This window comes from Teleopsis dalmanni, chromosome 2 (assembly GCF_002237135.1).
Source record: "Teleopsis dalmanni isolate 2A chromosome 2, ASM223713v2, whole genome shotgun sequence".
NCBI classification, from domain to species: domain Eukaryota; kingdom Metazoa; phylum Arthropoda; class Insecta; order Diptera; family Diopsidae; genus Teleopsis; species Teleopsis dalmanni.
In genome coordinates, this window is record NC_051847.1 from 89,632,012 (window position 1) to 89,659,372 (window position 27,361).

Consider the following 27,361-nt stretch of genomic DNA (forward strand, 5'->3'; position numbering starts at 1 on the left):
ATATTAAAGTTGTCCTTACTTAGATAGGTACATATGTAAAGGGGCTTCAGGCGTGGACTATTAATGGACCCTAATGATATAAGTAAATACTTTTCAATATTTAAGTTTTATATTTGGCTTACAGCCATGCATCTATACAAGCATTAAAATGTTTCCATTAATTTTAAATAAGATTTGATTTTAAAAAAGCAGTTTCTTTCAAGTCTATTGCAAGTTCAATATATACAATAATAACAACTATTTGCCTAAAATAATCTATTTATTGATGAGAAGGTACAAGTAATTTATAATTACACAGGCTGTATTTGAAATTTAGAATTTCTGAAACCAATTCCAACAAATTGTACACTAAATCTATTGTTTTGTTTTTTAAAAAATACCAAAATATATTAAAATTCTGTATTAAACGGAAAATATTTGTGTTGTGATAGTCCACTAAAAGGAATTGTGCGACGTCCGTTGTGATATTTATCCATAAATATCATATCTTCTTCTTTCAACTCAAAGTCGAATACATCGAAATTTTCAGCGATTCGGTTCTTAGACACAGACTTCGGTATGGGAATCGTGCCGATTTGTATTAAGTAACGTAAACAAATCTGAGCTGATGTCTTTCCATATTTTTCCGCCAATTTCTGTGCGGTGCCGTCATACAAAAATGGAGGCCATTGCTGTGCTGGCTTGGGTCTTGCAAGCGGACAATACGCAGTTACAACAATGTTGTTTCTCTTGCAGAATTCAATTAATTTCTTTTGATTGAAACCAGGATGACATTCCACCTGGTTGACCACTGGCTTAATACGAGCAATATCAAGTACACGTTGTATTTGATCAGAATTGAAGTTAGACAACCCAATTCCACGTACCAAACCTAAATCAACCAGTTTCTCCATTGCTTGCCATGTATCTACATAATCCACATTAGATACTGGTCCAGATAAGTTATCGTCACTAACGTATTCTTGGCCAACCGGAAAGTGTATCAGATATTGATCAATATAACTCAAATTAAGATTTTTTAAACTTGTGCGACAAGCATGCTCTACTATATCTGGATTATGATGCACTCCAGCTAATTTAGTGACAACAAATATGTCTTCACGTTTAATTACACCTTCTGCAAGTTTGGCATTAATGGCGCTTCCAATCTCATGTTCGTTTTCATACACAAAAGCAGTATCTATATGACGATATCCGATATCGATCGCATCTTTAACAGAACGCTCTGCATCTGACTCATAAGAGCGCCAGGTACCAAGGCCGATAGTTGGCATGTCTTGGCCATTATTCAATTTAAGTGTAGGTGCTATTTGCGGCATAATGTGTTGACCTTTAAATGTTCCAAAATATTATTTGCATAGACTTTCGTCTTATCACTACCTGAAAAATGAAAAAAAGTTATCAACTTGCAAATTACATATAAAAAAATACAAAACTTTATTTACAAGATTAGATCGGCCTCAACGCAGCACAGCTACCGCAAGCTTGAAAGTTTTTTTTAATTGAACATGGAAAACACAATTGTGATGTCATCCCAAAACAGCTGTTTGGAGAAACAGAATAAAGCATAAATTTAAAAAAATGTACAGGAGCGGAATTAATGTGTAACTTAAGAAACAAGTACTAAATTCGCATATACATACATAAAATATTATTTTTACTATTATTCGTATATTACAATGGAAAATTATTTCTTTAATTAACATACGTAAAAATATGTTAATAAAATTTTTTATTATAATTAATTTTTTACTGATCTTATTACAAATAGAAAATAATTCGGTTCATATTTGCGAATTATAATATACATACATAGGTCTCGAATATATGGAACTGTTTTGGAATGTCCACACAAATTCAACATAATTGCCACAGGTGTAAATAAACACTGATAAGGTGTTGTTTAGACTGACACATGAAACATCTTTCCTAATATATGTTTTATGTATTTTAAACGAACACTGCTGTTCACACTGACACATATCTTTCGTTCAAACATTTATTTCATGTTTGGATTCATAAAGTTAGTTTGTATATATAGGCCTTGTGCGAATTCGAGTAAATTCAGGTAAAGTAAATTGAAATTACTTAAAGATTTTTTGCACTGCACTTATGTAAATATTATTACTTAATACTTAATACGTTACTTAATACAAATATTATATTAAAAATATAAATTATATTATATATTATAAATATTATATTAAAAATATGTACTATGTATATATAGTTATAAAGCTTAATTAACAATATTAAATACAAAAATATGAAATCTACTTGGAAAAGTTTTAATTTTGATAAATTTATGATCAACACAAATTTATGATCGATCAACACTGATCTTCAGAGATTATTATTTGTAAAGTGCGAATAATTAAAAATATCTGGCCAAAAAATAATATTTGTGATACTATTGACACTGTAAATCAAAATACGGATGAATGTTGAAGAGCTCTTCAAAGAACATAGAGCTCGTTCTGAAGAACTTGGAATTTCTTATGGATCATATGGAATTTTAGGGCGATCTTATGATTTTAGTCACGTCACGGAATTGTGTCGTGAAGAAGAATTGAAGAACTTAGACTTTCTTTAGAATCATATGGAATATTAGCGTCCTTTAGGGGTCTATATTAAAAATGGCTAAATATTGCTATTTCAGAATCTTTAAAATATCCAAAGATGAGCATTTATATGAAATAATAAAAACCAATATCATATCGATATATTCAATCAATTTTAACAGTCTTATGTTATAGTCCTATTATTGTGACAGTCTTATTATTATTAATATTTTCCGTCATATTGTCTAAACTGGTGAATTAGTTAATGAATTCTGTTTTTTGATAGGAAAATTCTAGAGTGTGAAGTTTCTTTGTGAAGGAGGAGTACTATTTCGCAATCGTCTCTTAAGTTGCATAACTTCAAACTTTTAATTGTCGAGTGATATGGACTTTAAGAAGTTCATAATATTGTTAGTTGACAGAAAGTAATTTAGTGTTACTCGTCTGTTGAGACATATTTAGCACCCACTTTGAAAGCTTTTTAATATGATTTTTTGGAATATGATTCTCGCTCATTAGCAATGTGATATGACTTTTCGTTTAAATATTATTACTGTTTTTAAGCGAAATGAATAGTTTTCCATATTCAGTCCAGTCGCATAGACAATGGTGAACTTTTAACACCACTTGAAATAAGAAATGGATTCTTTTGAGTTAGTTTTCAGAATCCTCTTAAATGAGTCACTGTAAACGCTATTGACAGCCTCAAGACGAAACCTGTACAGGCTTGGGTTATATTGATTTTGAACTTAGCTCAGGTATTAAATTTACTTGAAATAGATTTATTGTGTATTTAATCTGCTGGTACTGGAAGAAGTCAGTATCATTAATGTTCTGTGGCTGTTTATAGAGAATGCGGAGTCGAAAATTTAATTCGACCAGATTTCTATATATTGCTATTTATTTAAAATAATTTAGTATAGTGTTTACTATACACTTGATACTCCAAAGAGCATTTTAATATTAGAATGAAACATCACTCCGAATATACTAGTATCTTCACAAGCCGTCTTCAGATTTCCTTACTATGATTTAAGTGGCTTGATTAAATCATATTGAATAAGTTCCTAATATTATTATAGCGTATGTATATGTATTTATATACATATGTAAATATTTAGTTTTTATTTAAGTAGAGAATTTATTATATTATGTTTAATTGCATTTAAGAGTGTTAGCGTCACTTAAGTGTCATGTAAATAAATGATAACAAATAAGCTGGTTCATATACATTATATATTATTTGCTACATATTTATAAATTCTATTAGAAAATAATTTCCAGCACTATACTTGTGATATAAACTTTGAAAATATATTAAAATTCTGTATTAAATGGAAAATATTTGTGTTGTGATAGTCCACTATAAGTAACTGTGCGAAGTCCATTGTGATATTGATCCATGATTCCAATGTCTTCCTCTGTTAACTTAAAGTCGAAAACATCGTAATTTTCAGCGATTCGGTTCTTGGAGACAGATTTGGGAATTGGAATCGTGCCGATTTGTATTAAGTAACGTAAACAAATCTGAGCTGATGTCTTTCCATATTTTTCCGCCAATTTCTGTGCGGTGCCGTCATACAAAAATGGAGGCCATTGCTGTGCTGGCTTGGGTCTTGCAAGCGGACAATACGCAGTTACAACAATGTTGTTTCTCTTGCAGAATTCAATTAATTTCTTTTGATTGAAACCAGGATGACATTCCACCTGGTTGACCACTGGCTTAATACGAGCAATATCAAGTACACGTTGTATTTGATCAGAATTGAAGTTAGACAATCCAATTCCACGTACCAAACCTAAATCAACCAGTTTCTCCATTGCTTGCCATGTATCTACATAATCCACATTAGACACTGGTCCAGATAAGTTATCGTCACTAACGTATTCTTGGCCAACCGGAAAGTGTATTAGATATTGATCAATATAACTCAAATTAAGGTTTTTTAAACTTGTGCGACAAGCATGCTCTACTATATCTGGATTATGATGCACTCCAGCTAATTTAGTGACAACAAATATGTCTTCACGTTTAATTACACCTTCTGCAAGTTTGGCGTTAATGGCGCTTCCAACCTCATGTTCATTTTCATACATAAACGCGGTGTCTATATGACGATATCCAATATCGATCGCATCTTTAACTGAACGTTCTGCGTCAGATTCATTAGAGCGCCATGTACCAAAACCAATAGATGGCATATGTTGGCCATTATTAAGTTTAACTGTGGGTATTAATTTTGGCATGGTTTTTTTTTTGTCAGAATTTGTATACTTCAAAATCTCAATAGGTTAAGTAACTTAAGCACTAACAGCTAAAATTAATTCTTAGTTAAATTTAAATTTACTGAACCTAAATCGTTTCCAATAGTACTCGTAGCGCGGCTGATTACAGACTGTTTTCTGTTTGGAAATAAATGAACGATAAGGTTCTCATTTAAAATTTTGCATTTCAAGTAGAAAGTAAATAGAGCACAAAAGTGTAGTCTCAGAAAGTATTATGTTCCAAAACAAATGTGTCGCAATACAAGAGATAGTAATTTAGTAGGTGCAATTTTTATAATATAAAAAATAACTGCTTAATTTAGAATGGGCCTAACATGAATTTCTCATTGATTCATAATGTAAAAGGTCGTAGAATCAGAAAAGGAAAACTGAAAAATAAGACCCTATGTTTTTATTTACAGAGCTAGATTATACTAAGCTAGACTATCATTTAGTAACAACTGGAAAGAAAACCAAGTTTTAGTCGAGCAAAATCCATAGATTGGAGGTTGACTAATGAAGTACTCAAGAAGTATATATACGTGAATATACTATATGTTTTATATTTTGTGTTATAAGTTCCTAATTCTCTTTCGATTATAAATCAAGTCACAGTCATTTATGGTTTTGCAGGGTGAAGTTTTAGGGAGGCATGTTATTTCCTGTATTATTGGATTTCGTTAAACTTATAACTTATAAAAGGTTGATAACTTTTGACATTAAATAATTTAACATTAATTAAAAATATTTCGATTACATGTACCTGTTCATTATTTGCGGCTCAATCATTTTGATGTGTGTCTAGACTTTCAAAGAGTGACTGGCATTAAGAAAAGTCCAGAATCCACAGGCACAGGGTCGTAGCCATACTGTTTTCTCTTGCAAAATTTTAAAAAAGGTATCACAATAAAATGCGAAACTAAAAAATAACAAAAGAAAATTGAAGAAATAATATAATTGATAAATAATAATAAAGTAAGTTAGTTAATGCGGATATATTTTATTTGAGATGTACCGTTAAACTACAAGTGTGTCGAAACACAAATTTTTTAAATAAATTTACCGAAAAACGATGCGATGAAACCCATTATAATTATGAACACCGCAAATAAATTCTGCAGAATTGGGTGTCCATGAAGAAAAGCGGGGCCCTGTTCTGTTGATTGTGCAGTGTGAGTACCTCCTAAAAGACGAGAACTGCGAGTTTGACGTTTTCGGCGGGAGCGAGTTGGTCTACCGCGTGTATTAGGTTCCATGGCAATTTCAGATGGGTGTATTATAATATTTTCTTGGGCAATACGTTTTCTGTGAACCTTGAATATTGATTTTTTTCGCTTGCCCTTGCCACAAATGCGGAAACGTCTTTTAGTAGGTCCTGATTTAACATTTACTAAATTAGATACTGCATCAGAAAATAGAGAAGCTGTCTTCTGAGCCGAATCTTGATTTGTGGCTGCTATAACGAGTGAAGGCATATTACTAATGATTGATCTAAAAGTATTTTTTAAAAATAATTTATTTTTAATATTTTTTGTTTAAAAATTATGGAGTTAATTACCACACAACACTACATAAGAATTCCTTCTATAACTAAAATTTGGAAATTTTTCTATTGTTAATAGTTCTAAATTTAGATCCGGTAAAAGGTAAACATTTCGGAAGTTAATTTTTATCTTGAAAAAAAATTTGAATTTCAGTTGTAGGTTGAATTATAATGAATCTAAGCAGATTGCTATGATATAACTTTTAAATAGTTAGGAAATTTGTTTTTGCTTGATAAATCACCGATTAGTTGATTATTGGGAAAATATATTTAAAAACAAAGATAATACTCCAGTTAGTAAAGCGGTTTAGTGTAGAAACCTTTTTGAGAAATATTACAAAAGTTGTATTAATGAAAAATTCAAGCTTTTTAGTTAAGCTTGAGATCGATCTATGCAAGGCTTGACAGTTTCTTAAAGCACCTTTTTGCATTATAATTTGGTTACGATTGTAGCTAATTCAATTTCAATTATTTATTTATATAGGTATATATCTTACCGAAATAAAACCGAAATAAAAATGCGAAAATGGAAATGGATAGGACATACTATCCGACGACCAAATAAATACATTCCACGACAAGCATTGACATGGAACCTACAAGGCAGCAGACGCCCTAGTGCATCGGCTTTAACTTGGAGAAGAACAATAGAAAGAGAAATGACAGTGGGCCTGGGCCCACTAGGGGAAATGGATACTAAGAAAGATATCTTACAAGTGTAAAAGGGACTGAAGTGAAGTCGGTGATAGATGCAATTAATTGAAGATTTTGCTTTAACAATAATATATATTCCACTTGATATAATACTTCATTTTAGGTGTACTACTATCGACTCTTCTAGCGATTATTTCGAATTTGTCTGTGATGAAAGAAATTAAGGAAGTTCTGATGCATCCACCTTATAAATCTTATGGCGTTTTCGATTGTTAAATTTGGATACAATTTAGATTTAGTCAGTCCAATTTTGTTGTCCAATCGAAAGTTTTAAAAATCCATCTAATATTTTTGTAGTTGTGTTATTAGACAGCTCGTACCCTGTTTATTCCTAGTAGTCATTTATATTCTTCAAAAATATATATGTCGAATTAATCACACTCTATCTGTCAAGCCGTATAAAATAGGATAATCTTTCAAAATTCTAGTAAAATATCTAGAATGTTAAAAATTAATCTCAAGTGTTATACATGTTTCTCGAGATTTACCAATCTAAAATGAAGAGTGCACTAAAAGTGAATTTTGATGAGAAAAGTTACCCCAAATTTACAAATTGAAATCTGCATTACATTCAATCGTTACGTTATCGTTTGTTCCAATATCTACAATAAGTGTTGATGTAAAATTGTTCTAAAAAAAATATGTGTAAAGGTTATCCAAAAGCTGTGCAATTATTCGGAAGAAATGTGCTATATTTGTATATTATATTTAAATAAAAAGTAACGATACTTAAAACCGATAATCTAAGAAAAGAAGTCTTACGAGAAAATGTGTTAAAAAAGACAACAAGGTAGTGCCGAGCCTCACCTTCATGCCGTTCTATAGTTTAGTGCCCGGTTAGAACAGATATTAACCTAGATACTTTTGATTTGTCTCTATATACCAGCCTCCGAACCTGTTTATTTAATGCAAGCCGTTGTTAAAAATTTGTGGGAGATTTTAATGGTTCTAAATATCATTACAAACTACTACTTTCTGTACAGTAAGTAAAGTCTACCTGTAGCTATCATATATGTTTTGAAATACTATATATAATATTAATATTAAATCGCTATTTTTTTAGACAAAGGCAAAACACTGATCAAACCGTATTCATACAAATACATTCTTAAATTCTTAAAACGTAATTTGAGGTTGATAACAGGTTCCATTACGGAACATATCATCTAAATAAACTACGATTATCTGTTAATGCGGAATATAGATTATGCCTCGAAGTTGAGGAAACTACTAGCAGAGAAGAAACTTATTCCTTATGGAATTTTTGTTACCAGAACTGATTAAGAGCTTTTCTCTAGACTTAGTTCTCGACTTTATTCACAAAGCTTTAAAGGGTTTTGTGTAAACAATAGTGAAATTGGTACAATAGGACTCTTCTGGCCGCAGCGCTGGCTGTTGGTCGATTTCACGTTAATAATTTTAATAAAAATAATAATATAATAATAATATTGCTATTTTTCATATTATCTTTGCGTTACATATATTTCTTGAATGGTTTGATCGCATATAGACATCATTTCATAGAAACGATCCATTGAATGTTCTTCATTTGATTCCAAAACTATTTATTGTTGACATAATCATTTTGTTCCAGTTTACTAGCAAAATGATACTCGAAGTACCACTTTGCATAGAAAAGGTTTGAGATATGGAGACTTCGATTAGAGAATTATTTATTTTTGAAAAAAACTAGAACAACATTTTAAGATATTTATTTATTTGCAATCAAATAAAGCACAGAAATTATATTGAAGTAAAATATTCAGAAATTAGGGTTTGGGACTGTAATTTTTTTATTTTCAGTAAAAAGAGATTCCACTATATTCTTACTCTTATAGTGATCATCTGTTGTAGTATCATTCGTTTGCAAATATAAATTCAGAATTTTGAATGAATCTTCTACTTCATTCTTGAAAGGCTGATGAACAATTACATCCACCGAACTCTTATCAACACTTTCCGTTGCGCTTGGAATTGGATTGTCATCTGTAGGAAAGCTTGATGTACAAATTTCATTGTCAAGCTCAATATAATCTTTAAGAAAACATTGGAAGTTATTTAATTTACTTTAAACCACGCTGCCAGCGACTGGCATTTGCACAAAGAAGCAACATAAGAAAAAAAATTAAACATTTGATTTGGAAAAAGGGACTTCCCCCAACACCAACATGGATTCATACTTAAAACAAAAAATTTGACTTATAGAATGCACTTTCCCACGTTCCTATTGGCACGGGACAATATTTTTATTTGAGTTATAGAAGTTCAAGTTATGGAAGTTTGGTTAAATCTTACTATGTATTTTATTTGATTCTTTTGATTTTAAATATTTTATTACAGAGTTGTATTTTTAGATACTCGTGTAGGTGTTATATGCGCTTTAAAAAAAAAATCCTACTTTTATTGATTAAGTGTTGGAAAAGATATTTAATAATTTTGGTGTTGAACGTTAAGATTTATTTCAAAATTTGTTTGTAGGTTTTGTTTACAATCAATTCTATATTAATAAACTATATAATATATATCAATAAATAGTTAAACTATTAGAAAGATAAATATCAGTTACATGTATTTTAAATAAGTTAATAAATTGTATTAAAACTATATTATATACAAACTTGTATACGCACAGATAATAAATAAATTTATTTATTAAAATGTGCTAATTAATTTCTTTTCAGTTTTTAAGGTGTTTTTAAATATATATTTTGCAATTATTTTATGTACTTTGCTTGAGTGTCTTTTACATTAAAACTTTATAATTTTTGTATATATTTTTCTATAAGAGTTACTTCATATATTTTATATATTATATTTTATGTTTCATAATGAGTTCTCTTCTGCTTATGATTAATTGGAGTCGTTTTCTTACAGTGAGCTTCGTGAGACTTTTTCCAAAATATAGTATTTTTTATTTTTATTAGCTATTTGCTTTCTTCATGTATATCTATTAATTTTAAATACATATATATATAAAGTTAAATTATCTAAGTTAAACAATAAATATACATTAAATAGTTAAGGTTATAAGTAACCATTGGCTTACTTGGTTAGTGAATCTTCCGAGCCTGTATTTTTGAGCAGGTGTAAGTTATTTAAATTAAAATATTTGAAACCTTACATTTATAAAATAAAAAATCATTAACATTATTATTTTTTTTATAACATTAATTATTGAATAAGTACAGAAAGGATTAAAGAGAACCCTTTCGTTTCTATTAAATTATTAAAATGCAAACTATAAAAACAAATCTTATACTCCTCTAAGGCTATACATATTTAGAAACATTATATATATGACAATAATAATGACAATAATTAATTAATTAATAATTAATTAATGACAATAATTTTGATATAATTTCTCTTTACAAAACAATGAAATGTTTTTGTAAAATAAGATGCTTCTCTACATAAATCGTATAAAATATGACCTTAGAAACCCATTCTGAACTTCTGAATAATTCAGACATATCAGTAGTAATGCTAACAATACAAACAATTATTGTAATTTTCTATAATTAAACAGTTACATTTCAAGGTAGAGAGAAGAAACGAAGGCAGATACCTGTCTGTAAGTTGGTCACCTTTAAAAAAAGAAAGTGTTTCGTGGATACATCAGTCTTATTACTGAAGGGTCATTGTCGCTTAGGAAACCATTGTAGTAGATTAAAAATTCTTTTCAATGAATCGTGTCATATGGGGGAAGTTGTAGAAATCACTTCATATCTTTTTCTGTTGTTGTAAAGGACAAGAGCAATTTAGTTTACCTATGTTAGGTATATACTTTCTAAACAATCTCAATCAACTGCAAATTTTGCGGTATATAGCATCTAATTATACAGCATCTCAGCAAAGGTTTAAAATGGGTTTAAGTCTCCCAATATTTATACGGCAATACAATATCTCAACAGGTCTACGGGGATCCTTAGAATCACTGTGATAACGTGACTCAATTTAACTCCTATAAAATATATATAATATAATAATATTTCAGACAATTAGCAGAATTTTTTTTTGGACAAATTTAAATTCCGATAAATTTTTTAACATTTTCCTACAAAAACTTATTGGTCTCAAATTCTTTTTAAAATTTTTTCAGAATCGTTTGTCGAAATTTTTTTCCTTCTTCCTGGTATCTTTTTTCTATAATCATCTTAAGTACTGCATTTCTCAATGAAGATACACAAATTTATTAATTAATATTTATAGCCGTAGAGAATATAAGATCAATTAAGTTATCAATGTTAAATAAAGTTCTGTAGGTAATAGACAACATAAGACATCAAAAATTCAACAAAGAGAAAGAAGTACTCGTACAATAAATAAGTACGAGACCAATTAATAAGAGAAATGAGAGATATATATAAACCAATAACTAAAGAGGGTAATTGTATGGAAAAAATAGAGTTATGAAAGAGGCGTCGTATTTTAATAACATAAAATGTGTAATTTGCTCTATGGTATCTTGAAGTGTTATATTACAAGGCTCTTGTTTTACATATTTATGGAGCAATTGTAAAATAATGGACCTCAACTACATTTTCTTTAGAAACTTAAATTTTAATAATTTTATTTATTTTATAAACATCGCAATGAAAATAGATTGGGTAGTACAAATTTAGTTAGAGCCAGGATTGACGAAGCAATACATCATCTTATCTCGATTTTGTGAAATGTGGGCATTACAATCGAATATATAGTGTTACTGATGGTCAAATAATTGCAAGTTAAGAATATCTTGAGGACATTTTATTTTTGATTTGTGCAAAAAAAAATAAAATTTGTTTTTCTAAATTAAAATAAAATATTATTATATTGTAAACAGTAGTAACTTACACCATAAAAAATATAATAAAGTTTAAATCTGTTGTAATATATATTTTAGAATCTTTAAACCGTGTCTTTGCTCCAGGTGTTGAAAGATCTTGCAAGGCTCTGTTATTAAGAAAAAAGTGTTTGCTTTAGTGGCAAACTTAAGTGGCAAGTTATATATGTATATATATATAGATATATATATATATATACTGTGTAAAAGGAGAGGTTCTTAAAAATGTCTAAAAACTTATCTACTGAAGTGTACAGTCTAATATTTTGATTATTAATAATATGTTAAGCATTATATTTATATAAACGATATAGAAAATGATTAAATTAAGGAATATATTCTTTAAATTCTACATTATTTAAAGACTTCGTTATTGCATATGAATAAATATGGAAAGTATATAGTTTAGCTCACATTCACTTTATCTTTTTTCTATATGGTTTCGGTGACTATTTTTAAATTTTTTATTATTTCTTATTTAAATTTAAGTTTTTTTATGATTTACAATAAATATTTTGTAAAATGCTATGAATTTTTTATTACAGATTGTCCAATCTAATCACATTAAAAGCTTAAGTCTAAAAATATATTTAAAATTATTAAACATACATTACATATTCCAATATTTTTTTATAATGTATTTATGTGATTCATTTTAAACCACATAAAATCCCTATTTGAAGTATTTATTTATATATATTGAAAATTTTAAGTTTTTATTTTTAATAATTTCTTTGTTGAAATTATTTTTATTTTCAATTAAAATTAATTGTCTTATTTATATTTATATATATAATAAATTTAAGAATTTACAATTCCAGTTATATTATATTTATTGTTTTAATATATATAAACTACATATTATAAATGAGCCATTGTTTTAATTTTTTGTGATTTTATTTATAAATATTAAACTTATAACTAATATTTATTTTTTTTACTTTATTAAACTATAGAATTAGCAAAATTTGAAAATATGTAAAATATGTGAGAAATATTTAGGTAAGTTCTTAATTGTTTTTTTTATTTTTATTTTTCATAAATGGACGATATTAAAGTTACTGTAGATAAAGTAATAAAAGGCAATATTATTTTTATTAGTTTTATAAGTTTCAAGTCGGGTTTGGTGTTAAAGTTGTTTAAATAAGTCATTTCAATTTATTAAAGGAAATTTTTATACAATATATCATTGCATTTAACTCATATATTATTTTAAAATTGTATAAAAAATTCGTTTATTATTGGAAACCACTAATTACAAAATTCTTATTGATTTGGAATTTATTAAATTATTTCGGTTTTAAAAAGCATTAATTTAAATGGGAAAATTATAATATATATTGAAATATATAGGCATTTTTTGCAAAAAAAAATAATAATATAAGAATTCAGAATTAAAAATCATATAAGAAATAAGAATGCAGTTTGAGAGACCATTAAGCGGAAAATACTCTTTGATAGGCAACACAAAATCACTATTCGCTATACTTTTTTATTATTGTTATATCTGTTCTATATCTTAAGTTTTAATTATGGTAATTTAAATTTAATTTGGTATTTTTATTTTTAAACTATTTAAATTTATTTAAAAGCTAATGTTGTAAAGGATTTCTCCTTTACTTGGTATTTAATAACTAACAAGGTCCCTCACCAGTTGTTGTTGCAATGTGCTATTTTTTACAAATCGTTTGTTTTTTTATTGCTAACATTTAATGTAAAACATAAAAAATACATATAATTCATATATACTAATTAATTTTTTATTATTATTGCAGAACACATCTCAATGAATAATACGAACTTTTTAATTCCGTTTCCGGTTCTTAAATGAAACGTCATAAAGCGAAATTGTTGCAATTCAATTATATGATATATCTATATATGCATAATTCAAATATAAACGTTTCTATTTTTATTAATATAATTGTTTATCATTATTTGTATTATAATGTATTTATTCTTTTTTCTGATTATTAAAGAAATTTATAATTGTAATTGATTGTTATAGGTTCAATTAATATTATTAAATAATATAATTAATAATAGTATTATTAATAATAATATTATAATATTATTAAATATTATATATACATTTTTAAATAGAAATAATATTTCTATATTTTTTGATATATACATTTTTCAGTTTGTAATAAAAATTTATACATGATGATATTTATCATTTCAAAAACTTAATTACTAATAGTTCCTTATTATAATATTTATTATATTATATTATGTTATATTAATAATTTATAACAAAAGTTAGTCGTAACAATATTATTTATTTGAATAAAGTATTAGTGTTGCTGTTAAGCTAGACTTACTTTGTATAGGGACAAAGAAGCTTTATTAAATTTTTAGAAGTGTTTTCGAATAACAAAGAAAGAAATAAAGGACAAACACAAAAATTTTTTATTTTTAATTTATTGAAATTTGGCTGACCATACAACACTGTTTCGAGTATTGCCAAGTACTCTTCATCAGTGGTGTTTGGAAATAATCGAATTTTATTTAATTAGTTTATAGTCCGTATATAATTTGTTCGGACTGCAAGTGTCAGGCTTAGAACTCGTGTCTGTCAAATTAGAAGCGTTGACTAATCATGTTTATCCACAAATAACCAAGGCTGCACAAACTTTCAATGCTCAAATTCCAGGTTTTGTCACTTATAACGAGCTTATAAACTACAGCTTTATTTGGAAAAACCAACCAAAGCACTTGCCGTGCTTTAAATTAGAACGAGCTTATAAACTACAGCTTTATTTGGAAACACAAGTTCGTTTCAAATAAAGCTGTAGTTTATAAGCTCGTTCTAATTTAAAACACGGCAAGTGCTTTGGTTGGTGTCACTAATTAAATAATAATAAGTGACAAAACCTAGAATTTGAGCAATGAAAGTTTGTGCAGCCTTGGCTATTTGTGGATAAACACGATTAGTCATCGCTTCTAATTTGACAGGCGCGAGTTTTAAGCCTGGCACTTGCAGTCCGAACAAATTATATACGGACTATAAACTAATTAAATAAAATTCGATTATTTCCAAAGACCACTGATGAAGAGTACTTGGCAATACTCGAAACAGCGTTGTATGGTCAGCCAAATTTCAATAAAATTAAAAATAAATTTTTGTGTTTGTCCTTTATTTCTTTCTTTGTTATTCGAAAACCCTTCTAAATATTATTTATTATTAAAAAATTTATGTTTTTAGTTTTATTTTTTAAATTTTTCAATTATAATTTTATAGTGAATGCAATTATTGTTATAAGTTTTTTTTGTTTTATTAATTTAATGTTATTAAGACAATATAAAATTAATTAATAATTTAATTCCATTATAAAACATTTTTAATATTTTGTTAAGCTTTTTATTATTATTTTTAATTATTATAATCATATTATTTCACATATTCCAATCAAGTATAGTACTGTACTCAACAGTAATAATCCTACTAACATCAGAAAACTGGATTTCGACAGTCCAGTTCAGCATTAAACCCGCTAAAGGCTCCTCCAAACCAACAACTGTTAGCATTTTATGTCTTGATACTCTCCATTGAATTTCAATATAGATCCTGGACAATCATGCTTTTGGTACAATATACATTATTTTTTGTTATCTTTTCCTTGTCCAGGTATTTAAGTTATTATTTTAGTCAGACATTCCCCCATTATTTCTAAAGAATGCGTTAAAGCATTGACTATTCTATAAATCACAAATTATGTATCTATTATATAAAATAGTCAAGCACCGATTTCTGTCGTTCTTTAAATTGAAGTTTCTTATATTCAAGTACATTTTATTTGTGCTTTTACTGTATTTAACAATAATAATTCGAAATAACTTGTTTAGTCGTAAACTTTTTACGAAGGTGGTCAATTTAACATATCTTTGAAAAAGTTAAATTATTTATTCTGATGTCTAAAATATCGTTTATAAATTATAATAAATTGCTTGATCGCCATTCTTAGAAATTCTCAACGACGCAAAAGATTAATTAAGAACCTACCTTGGCTGAAGCCAGTAACCCGCTTTTTATACTATTTCTAGTATGCGACGCATATCAATTATATGCGATTATCGCAATATAAAATAAAAAAGATGTGGAAACAAAATTGATTCAAGAAAAACTCTTTCAATAAAGAGTATCAAGAGCATCAATAATAAATTAAACATATATTGACTATAGCCAGAAGCTATTACTTTAATAGCTATAGCATTATAGTAAATTTTGAAAAATAATTTAAAGGGTTCATAGCAACCTGTGCTATCCTTTATTATAACAATATGATTCAGTAATATCAGCTATATGCTAAGTAGAAATTAAAAGTAGTTCCCACATATAGCATGAGCTTGCAACGTTTGAAATAATAAAATATAATTTATTAATGTTACAATGAGAGACGAAAGGAATGTGTAGAATATTATATTTTATGTAAGTTAATCTCTTAAATTTATATTATTAAAGTGAAATTCAGTATGATCCATTGGAGAGATAACTTATTACAAAACGTAACTGATGATAAACGACATAAATACCTGGCTTACTCCAATAGACAGAGCTCTAATAATAATATAATTATGCTCTTATCTGAACAACATAAGACACTCGCTATAGTCATCTATATATGATGATGATAATTATGAATATATTCGTACTTCTTGCATCGAAAAGGCTTGAAGACTTTCATACAGATACCGTTTAAAGACAATTGCTAACCCAAAAACATTTACTAAGACATATCGGAAATATGAGCAATAAATATAAAATCATTACAATTTTAATGTTAAGTCCGTAGGTGTATATGTTAAAATACCAAACATATTAAAATTGAAATAGCGTTGTATGGTCAGCCAAATTTCAATCAATAAATAGAATAAATTTTTTGTCCTTGTCTTTTCTTTGATATTCGAATCTGTCTAACATTTAAATAGTTTCTTTTCGTCATAAAGACGCATCACTCTCGGTCAAAAAAAATTACCATTAATCATTGTTTTCTATATTATAACTATTTGAATAATTATTAAAAAAATTTATTGTTGCTTAGATTTCAGATAATATAATTATTTAAAATTGATTTTAGTTAAATTATTTATTAATATATTTTTAACATTTATGCAAGTCAATGGTTAAAAATATTTTTTTTTGTTTATATGAAATATGAAAACAAATTAAAATAAATGAATAAATATTAAATTTTAACAATTTCACTTTATGAGTTTTCCAAATGTTATAAAATATATTAAATTTGAACAAATTTATATCTACATAAATTATTGGTTTCTATTTAATTACATTAACTATTACATCAAACTATAAATATTTATACTATAGTATTAATTTTTCGATATACATATATATATTTATATAAACTTTATTTTTTAAATATTATAAAAAATGACTAATGACTAACAACAACAACGACCACGACATTTAAAAAGAATCAATAAGTTTTGTTTTAAATTAGCAATTTTTTTTTTAAAAACATTTAATAGATACATATATTATTTATATATGTGAATATAATAAATAAATATATATTATATATATATAAACTGACACATACTAATGTATATGCAGATAGTTTAATATAATTTGTAATTTCATATTAAAATAATAAAATAGCGCTATAGAAAAATATATATGCTTAGATTGCTGCATCAATCTAGGAAAAGATCTATTTAAATTGTTAAAATTTATTGTTAAAAAGTGCCATATTTACAATTTTAATAAAAATTAAATTCCAAATGAACTCTGATTATATATATTATTAAGGATTTCCAATTTACATATGTACAACTAACAGCTAATGAAATTTTATCACATTTACAAATACCAATGAAAAGGTTTTCCTAATAAATAATTTATTTCTAAATGATGAAGGAAATAATAGTCCAGAGATGGGTAGAAAAGTTAAAGGATCATTTTTAGTAATTATTTTTACTTAGTTTTAGTCAAGAGAAGTGATTTAAGAGAATCTTATATAAGGAGTTGAAACACATAAGGACTTCCCATATATTGAAACTGTGATAATAATTTAATAGCATTTCTTATAAAGTACATTTATTGAACCTATTATTTGGTCAAATATTTAAAATTATTTATGTACTATAACTTACTATATATCGTTTACTTTTTATAAATCACTGGAACATTGGAGTTGAAGATAGTTATTGCAATAATGAAATAATGGAATTAGATATTTGTTATATATCTGTAATTTCAGTGAAGGATTTTGGTTGCATGATAGCTTATTCAAGAATATTAAATAAAATTATTTAAAATAAAATTTAAAAAAATTAATCATTTTTATATACAAACCCTACGACTGTGTCTACTTGATTTTCAGAGTTTTTTTTTTGTATTTTATTTACTGGTAATATATTGTGTATTTTTCAGGTCCTGATGGTAACTGCTGATAATAACCGGATTACTGGTTAATAATACAGGTTTTGCAATAAAATTGATACAAAATTATTCAAAATAAAATTACATTATCTTGACTTTGAGATAATGTAATGAAGATACCTATATGGAATTTTTAATAGATCTTCTTAGTCATCATTTATTTTTTTGTTCTCAAAAATGTTACAAAAGAGTTTTTTAATAATTATTTTAAGGTTCATATGGTGTTAAAGAAATACTTTAGCTTTTAAAAATTTTTAATATCTCGTAAACTACAAAAAATTTCAGAAAGGTTTAATAGGTATTTATTGTTTTTAATGTTGCGTCTATGGATCCTAACAGTACTTATACTTAAATAAATTTTAAATGAATCTAAACTATAAGTTAAACCAAAAAATTAAAAAAATTAAAAGAAAGAAAAAGAGAGAAAAATCAGAAAAGCCATATATCAATAAAGGGCCCGATTTAAACATTAAGATTGATTTAATAGTTATCAAGGAAATTCTGTATTTTTATTTCTAAACGTTTATTTTTGAAGATAATTAGTCATATTTGACATAAGAGGGTTAACAATTGGATATATTGGTAAAAAAAAGCAATAGGAATTTATAGGTTCCGTTTACTATAACTAATGTGAAGGTCTGAACTGATTTCGTGTTTGCATTTGGCAACACTGTTTCTTTGAGATAACATATCTTATAAAAAACTGTTATCCAAGATATTATGTCTTCACCTTAACGTTTCACAATATAAACCAAGCAATACTTGGAAGATACACATATTCGGTGCTTGAGCAATACCGCTTGATTTTTCGAATCAAGTTTTCTTAGGGATGAGGCTTATATTTTGTTTAATGTATGTGTCATCACACAAATTCGTTTTCTGGTATCTGGAATAATGAGAAACCACAAGTAACTGTTAAAACACATTCACAAGAATTCATTTATGATAACAATTCATCTGAAGGTGTGACAGACTTGCACTGTTTTAAAAATGATGTGATGCTATTACTACAGTCACAAAAGATTATCAATTTTTTATTCTGACATAGATATAGAGATACATATGTGAATAATATGTGGTTTCGATAACACAATATCAAAATGCTATAATGCCACAATGCCATACAATACATATATATTTTGGATTGTTGCGTGAGGAAGACCTCAGATATATCATTACACGTTTTAATGTAGGTGTCAAACGGTCTTCAAGGTTATGCGATTAGTCAAACCAGGACTTTTGTGTTGTTTTGTGGGGTTACTTAAAAGATCTCTTTTAAGCGGACTATACTCAAGGTCTTGAGAATGAATGAATCCTTAGAGTTATAACTAAGTTATTGCCAGAAAATTACTACAGAGGAATACAGTGCTGTGTAAGTTATTTAAGTGATGTTGTACTTCACCCTTAACGGTAAGGTGCCTATACCTTATAATGTATAGAGATGAAAGCTAGACCGAAGTCGACTGTGTATCTAGTAGGTACGTAGTTTAATGACAAGTTTACGTCATTTAAGTTTACTTTCGGAATTATAAAACTGATCATTTTCAAATTTATATGTGTACTTGCCAAGTTATACAGTACAAGCATTCTGTCTTATTCCTATCGTCTTAGCTGATAGATAAGGTTAAGTTTTATTTAGATCTTGAGCTGGGGATTCGTAAAACTCTAAAGAATTGCTTAAAATGTTAATATTAAAAAATTTGGACTTCAATGTTCTACTTGTACCTTTCGTTTCTTTAATTTAAGAAATTTTAACATGAAACACATATGTAAGGTTATAAAACATTAGAATAAGAGTCTATATTTTTGGTGTCTTATTTTAATCAGAAGGTATATATTAACAGAAAAATAACCATATATTTGTACTGGGAAAAATATGATAATCTTAAGTCGTACCAAGCGATCTCTTTTGTCGTACTTGCCGTACATAAAAGAAATATCATACACTATAGGTGTGAACAGCATACACCACGTAACTTAATTTACTTTACAATTTTACTTAATAAATACTTTAAAATCTGTTCGCTATAAATTCTTGAACTCAATTACTCGATTATTAGTTGTAGTAATTTTTTAATTTTTCCTCGTTGGTTCGATTTTTTGCGACATTGCGGTTAGGGCGCGTTGATTGTCAATGACACGTAAGCAGCTAATGTACGAGCGAACTTCACCCTCACTTTTAGGTGATGGCGGCTCAAGACCTGTAACGATAAAATTGAAAATTAATAATGTTATATATATTTGCACTGAAGTATGTTGCACTTACCTAAACTACGAGACCGACAAAAGCGTATCGTACGCATCGTTTGTGCCATCATATGCATTTTCTCAAAATTCACCAAACCATCTAGACTGGTTTTATTGCCTTCGTGCGCGAATGTCATATCCTTGAGCAATAGTGGCATAAATGGAATTACTGGTGGTTGCAATTTACCCACGAAAACCCTATATGCGCGATGGTTACGACTAGGATCGATGAGTGCTTCGAACTCTTGAAATAGTTTACGAAATTTCGATGGTATTTTATCCCAGGTCTGTTGTAGACGTGAAACGGCCATATTTGATAATCCCATTACAATGGCAAAGAAAGCATTCAAATTTTGGTACTCCTTGCAGCTGTAATTACACATCAGTAGGAATATGCATTAAAGTGGATTTTTAATTGAACAAAGATTGCTTTTCAGTTCTGCAGCAACATAAATTGAAAATCGAAAGGCTTGAAAGCCAATCGATAAAGTAAAACAAAGTGAAATTCAATACACAACATACACATCTCACTGCATATTCTGGTACGGATATGTGCGTGAGTGAGTATCTGGAGTATGGAAAGCACTCATTTGTATCTAAATTCACAATTAATCTACTACGCTTCGTAAATACAAGTACAAAATTTAGTTTTAATGAAACTTACTATGCAGCTAATTTAATGAATTTTCTTAGTAGCCCAACGCGTTTACTCATGCTGGGAGTGGAAACAATTTCAGATACAATCCAGTACTGCAGCTCATTAAACCGTCGTAGGAATACATCAAGGTTGGAGGTAATCTAAATAAAAAATTATTATTTAATTAGTTCCTCGTTGAGTACTAAAAAATCGCTTTAAAGTAATTTTATACGAAGAAATTTCATTTATTTAAAGGGACTTAATATGTTAAATATATATAGTATATATAGTATATATATGTATATATAGTTGATTAAATTGGTTTTGTTAATTCATTTTCATTATAAGTTATCCGTATAAATAAATTTTTCTAATATTATGAATAAAATAGAATATGATTTCTTATAAAACACTTATGTTACTTTTTACTTTTGTGATATTACAGAAATCTAGAATTATATAGAGAATCTTACAATTTGGACTTCAAGATTTTATCGCAGCTAGTAATGTATGCGAATTTCAATTACAGATCCTTAACATTTAATAGATGTATAATCTAACATTAATGTTAGATTAGTCTAATAAATTAATAGATGTATAATCAAATATATATATTAGATTAATCTAATAGATTAATATATCTTATGATCAAAAATGAAAGCGTTGGAAACTTTGAAATCGTTGTAACCAGCAATGTACAACCTGCAATGGTGCGAAATCACAAATACCATGTCGAAATCGTTGGACAGCGTTGGAAACGTTGGGATCGTTGTAACCTTTGGGAATCGTTGGAGTTGTCAAAACCAGCAAGCCCAAACCTGCAATGGTGCGAAATCACGAATGGAACGAAAGCCAGAATTTGTCTCCTCCACTGCAGGAGACAACGCATCATTTTGAAGCATACAAAGTGCTGTTTTGCACCATAATTCTACTATTGTAAGCGATAAGGAATATTTTGACTAAACAAGGTGCTGTTTTGCACCAAATACTAGCACTGAAAGCGACAAGAGACATTTTACACAAAGTGTTGCTTTGAAGCAATTGAGTTTTACATAAGGAATTAATTAAATTTTAACAAGTAAATTTTAAAGCTCATTCTATGTCATTTTCTCTATATTTACTTTTATTATTAATTTAATTGGTGGGGGTTGAATTTTTAACGTTAAATTTGATCCTTACAATATTCTTCTGAATTTTTTTTTCAAAATATTTTGTTTTTATTTTGCGATCCCGTTTTTCCGAGTTCATCGATTTAAGGATTAACTTCTTTCATTACGGTATTTGTCAATATAGTTTTCTTCTTCAGATATCGACAATTTCTTAACTCTTTCTATTTCTATTGACACGCCATCTATTGTCAACTTCCAAATGTATCATTAATTTATAAATAACAGGAATTTTGACTAAAATTCACATCCGATTTGGATTAGTTGATAAATTTTTAAAAATAATACCTTTTAAAAATCAATTTTAGAAAAGAATATTGATTCTTTAATTACCCGTTCTTATTAGTATTTATTTCAATACAAACATTTTCAATTGTATAAACTATTTATTGGAGAGATCTCGAAAAATAGTGAACTATAACGATTAAAATTCTCTTTATATTATTTTAATTGATTGTATTTCTGGCTGACTATACAGCTGTTTCGAGTATTGGCACAACCAATAGTTTAAACAATAGATAAGAGAAGTGACAATTTGAAAATTAGTCTTGAATGGAAATTCTTAAGCACCCGTATCTCCAAGACGCTTTTGCTTATTTTTGATGGTTTTTATATAAAAATTTCTAACTTTAACTTTAACTTTCTAACTCTCAATATCCCATAAACTAAGTTTTATTGACATGTGGCGTAAACGGAAAAGTTTTTCAAAATAGTTGTCATTTCAAAAGTACATATTCATAAAGTCATACTCTAGGCAACAGAATCCTTCCGTTTTCACTCTTTTCTCATGTCACAATATGTTAAAAAATAAAAAAAAACGGTATCTTTATTTCATATTATGAAATATACTAGATTGCCAGCTAGTGGTAAATAAAATTTCTTTATTGCAAAGCACAAGACGATATTATTTCCAACATATGATTAGGCAACAGTCCCTGGGTGCAGTAGCTGACGACTCTCGCTATAGTTACACTATGTTGAATACAGTATCCAGTGTTTGTTGCTCAACGTGGATAGTGCTATGAAATGGATTTGCTCAACTACATTTTTTCTAGGTACTAACACTAGCCACTGCAATTTAATCATTAGGTACAGCAAATTGATAGATAGATTGATATTGTAATAAAACAGAAACAGTGAAAACTGCGCTTCATAAATATTTTCAGCTTAGATTAGTGGTCAGAGAATACTGTTTAAAAATGTCTATATTTTATGTAAAAAGAGACTAATAACAAATTTAGAGCGCTTGGAGATATATGTGATAGAATTACTTACCTGAGACCGGAAGCTTTTAACAATTTTTAAAAATTTTAAAGTATTTTCAGATACTTGTTGCAAAAAATACTGAACATGTATTACAGTGTGGGTTAAATATGGTTAGGATATTAGTCTTTTGCACTAAAACTCATTTAAGAGACGTATAAGACATTTATTTTTACGTCAGATCTAAAAAATCTCCATAAAGCTAGTGCTTAACGAAATACTAAATTAATGCTGCTATTATATTCCTGGACATATAGTTCAGTATTCCATGACTACAAACTAAATAATACCGTCTTGACATACTTAGAGTATACCTTTAAGATCACGTGACTCCCCTATCCAAGCAGAAAAAAATCAATCTGATTAGTCTATCAACTTGGTCAGTATAAAGTAAATATTGAGTCATATCATTTTATATAAGGAAAATGGCTAAATCGGATGGGCGATAGACACCCTAAGTACTAAAATTTTTGAAGTCGAATAACAAAATGAGTGAGGTTGCAATACCTTTGAAATTAGATTTATTAGATTTTCAAATATATTGATTTGAGTTTATATAAATTATTGGCCATAATGTTCAAAAGACGGTATTAGAATATATACGTAAAGAGAAAATATAACGAATATTAAACAATAAGAAATAATAAAAATAAATTTTAGTGGTTGAGCTCAGATGAAGTGTTTTTAATGAGAGATAAAATTTAATAAAATAATTCTTGGTACTTGCAGTCTCAAAAAATAATTATTTACGAATAATTAAATACAAGAATTATTTCCAAGACCACTGATGATGGGTATTTGGCAACACTCGAAACAGCTGTATGGTCAGCCAAAAATTCAATTAATTAAAATAATACAAAATGAATTTTTGTTGTTGTAGTTCACTACTGTTAAAAAAAACCTCTTTATAAAATAATTAATTAATTTCTGGAATTATATTTTAAAATGGAATGGAAAAGAGTACATGGAAAAATTTCATGAGGAATTTTAATAAACTTCTTTCACACATCTTCTACTATATACGTATACCATAAAAAATAAATTATTTTTATATATATGGAAAATAAAAAAAATTAATACACGGATGCGAGAAAAATAAAAATGACTTTTTAATTTTTTTTCAAAATTCTTTTCCATTAAATTCAATAAATAAAAATATTCAATGCAATATAATTTCCCAGAGGAAATTTGCGGTTTTTTCGATGTTTGCCTGTCTGTGCATCCTGCAACCACATGTGCACATTATTTCATGGAACAGTGCATTGTACGTCCAGGATTATGATGGCAGCATTTATTTAGCATGGAGTTAAGCACTTGTTAGCATATATTGTCATATCGTCGAAGGACTTTGTTATGAAATTGCGCAAATCAACTGGAATTTGTATAAAATACCATAAAAACGCATGTAAGAACTTGATTTACCGCTCATATAGGATGTACTTGCATATTAATTTTTCCATTTACGGCTTCCGCAAGGACTCAAATACAGCATTTTCAATGGCTTTTAAGTACATCCTTGGAGTTTCGCATACATGAAATGTACTCTAACCGCAAATTGAATTTTTGCTTTAGTTGTCTAACTTTTTTAAACAAAAAATTATTTACTCGAATATCTGCAACTAAGTTTAAACTTTAAATGAACTTTCAAATTTTCTATTTAAAAGTTAACTCCTTGTACACATACATACGAGTGCATATATATTAGCAGTGAAGTGAGCACTCAATATATTGGATTAAATATAAAATATAACAAAACGTACAAGGATCTACTCTGCTCCATTACTGCTATGTACATTTTTCTCTAATATTAAGAATATTCATTTCGTTCAAGCATATACGATAAAGGAGTTTTCATCCATTTTCTCTACATATTATAATTATGAAAAGGCTCTCATAAGCTCTTAGAAAAGCTTTTACTTTATTATCACATTGTAATTTTTAAAAAAAATTTACTTTTATTTATTTAATAAATTCACTTTATTCTGAACTTATTATGAAAATATTCTAGATAATTTTTCTGGTAGAATGTTTTTACAAATTATTTAATTTTTTATTATAAAATAGAGAAATGTGGGAAAAAATTTTATTAATTTGAAACATGAGCACTTAAATGCTTAATAGTTCCATTTTGTTTAACAAATTCATATTCACTTAAAAAATTATTAAATCAAATTAATTATTTGTTATTTATTTAAAGTCCTTAAAGTCCAAATGATGATGCACTTCACACAAAATAGAATTGTTTTAAAATTTGAAGTAGTCTATGGTAGATACCACAAACACTTCACTTAATAATAAATTATTTAATTTTCAATATATTACAAATGTTTTGAACTCGTTTAAATATTTCACTATAAACATTTAACGTTTTATATAAATTGTATAAAATATTTTAAACTTAATTACTTCAGCCATAGCTTCAATATTTCAATAAAGTTCAAATTGCTCAAAATTGATATAAATTTTTGCATGACTTCCTCTATGAGTGCCTAATGGCCATTGCGAATTTAAAATATTTTGAAATTGTACACATAAATTACTAATATTATATGTTCATATGAATATATGCACATGAATATATTAATAAAATATTTACATGGAAATTGAAAATATTTCAATTACCTTGCCAAAGTGATGACGGCCGAAGGTGTGATACAATAATTCATATTCGTGCACTGCCCAAAACAGATCCCAATCGAATAATGTTATATAGTAAGCTATTTCTTTGGTGCTTAAAATTTCTAAGTCCATTTCAATTCCCTCCGTTGGACCCTCTTGTTCCGGTAAAGGAGTCTGTAAATATTATACAATAAGTTTTCACTCTTCCTTTTCAACATTAAAATATAACCTACCAAGGCATCTAAATGATCCTTAACTGAAACAAAAAGGCGTCCATTTAAACTTAAGCCCGTAGGTATGCTAACATCGTTATCCTTAAAGACGCAACGTTCACCATTTGATTTAACTTCCACCATAACCAAGTCATCAGGACCTCGATTTAATTGTAGTTTATCTGCTGCACAGGCTTTGACTAATTCGGCGGTTGTATGAAGAGGAAAACGTAATGTGCAGTAAGTGTGGTCAGCACAATATACCCGAAATATTACTAATAAATTAAATAAAGAAAAAGTAAATATAAGAATCTTTTTAATATTTTATTAAAATCTAAATAATTTGTTATAAAAGAATGAAATAATTTAATTAAAAATATGTGGTTTATATTTGCTCATAGCCTAGATTAGTTGTGAAATCGCTGTATGGCTACTTTATGTCTTGATGCTAGTGAAAGTAGAGTTTTGGATATAAATTTAAATTGAAACTTAATATTTTGAGAAAGGGATTATTTTTGGAAAAGCCTAGAGTTGTTAGTTAATGGATTTCATTCCTATTTTTTGTTTAAGAAACCTGATAACTTATATATAATCTCTTTTTACTGTCGCAAAACTATATTTTTACCTGATGTTAACACTCATGCAGTTCATTTTATAAATTTTTTTTGTTAACTTACTATCATCATCTGGTCGTATGACAGTTTTCGATGGTGTAGCATTACCACTGAACAAACAGATTGGTTGACCATTGGGTGGTAGTTTCCATTTCTGTCCAGCATTCTGATTACGATCTTCTTGATAACGTGCCATTTGTGTTAATACATTATGTATAATACTTGTTTCTTCGTGTAAATCTGGATCAGCTTCAATTTCTGCAGCTAAATCCTGATAACATAAAAA

General features: G+C 27.7%; 3 protein-coding genes across 3 annotated transcripts in view; all 3 read right to left on the reverse strand.

The window, feature by feature from the left end:
• Nucleotides 1-242: 242 nt before the first annotated feature.
• LOC119678385 (aldo-keto reductase family 1 member B1-like) lies at nt 243-6,515 on the reverse strand. Its single transcript, XM_038090186.1, has 5 exons — nt 6,385-6,515; nt 5,890-6,282; nt 5,590-5,745; nt 1,446-1,543; nt 243-1,380 (listed from the first exon to the last, which is right to left on the reverse strand). The coding sequence occupies exon 5, from the start codon at nt 1,317-1,319 to the stop codon at nt 390-392; it is 930 nt and encodes a 309-aa protein (XP_037946114.1). The 5' UTR covers nt 1,320-1,380; nt 1,446-1,543; nt 5,590-5,745; nt 5,890-6,282; nt 6,385-6,515; the 3' UTR covers nt 243-389.
• Nucleotides 3,848-4,925, reverse strand: LOC119678386 (1,5-anhydro-D-fructose reductase-like). Its single transcript, XM_038090187.1, has one exon. The coding sequence runs from the start codon at nt 4,806-4,808 to the stop codon at nt 3,879-3,881; it is 930 nt and encodes a 309-aa protein (XP_037946115.1). The 5' UTR covers nt 4,809-4,925; the 3' UTR covers nt 3,848-3,878.
• Nucleotides 6,516-18,611: 12,096 nt separating the features above from the next.
• The window catches only part of LOC119678298 (rap guanine nucleotide exchange factor 4), a gene marked incomplete in the record, with an annotated part of 493,194 nt that continues 484,444 nt past the window's right edge, over nt 18,612-27,361 (reverse strand). The window contains 6 exon segments of the mRNA XM_038090056.1: nt 18,612-20,518; nt 20,584-20,933; nt 21,229-21,362; nt 26,253-26,423; nt 26,483-26,736; nt 27,139-27,346. Of these exon segments, the coding sequence (XP_037945984.1) occupies nt 20,391-20,518; nt 20,584-20,933; nt 21,229-21,362; nt 26,253-26,423; nt 26,483-26,736; nt 27,139-27,346 (1,245 nt within the window).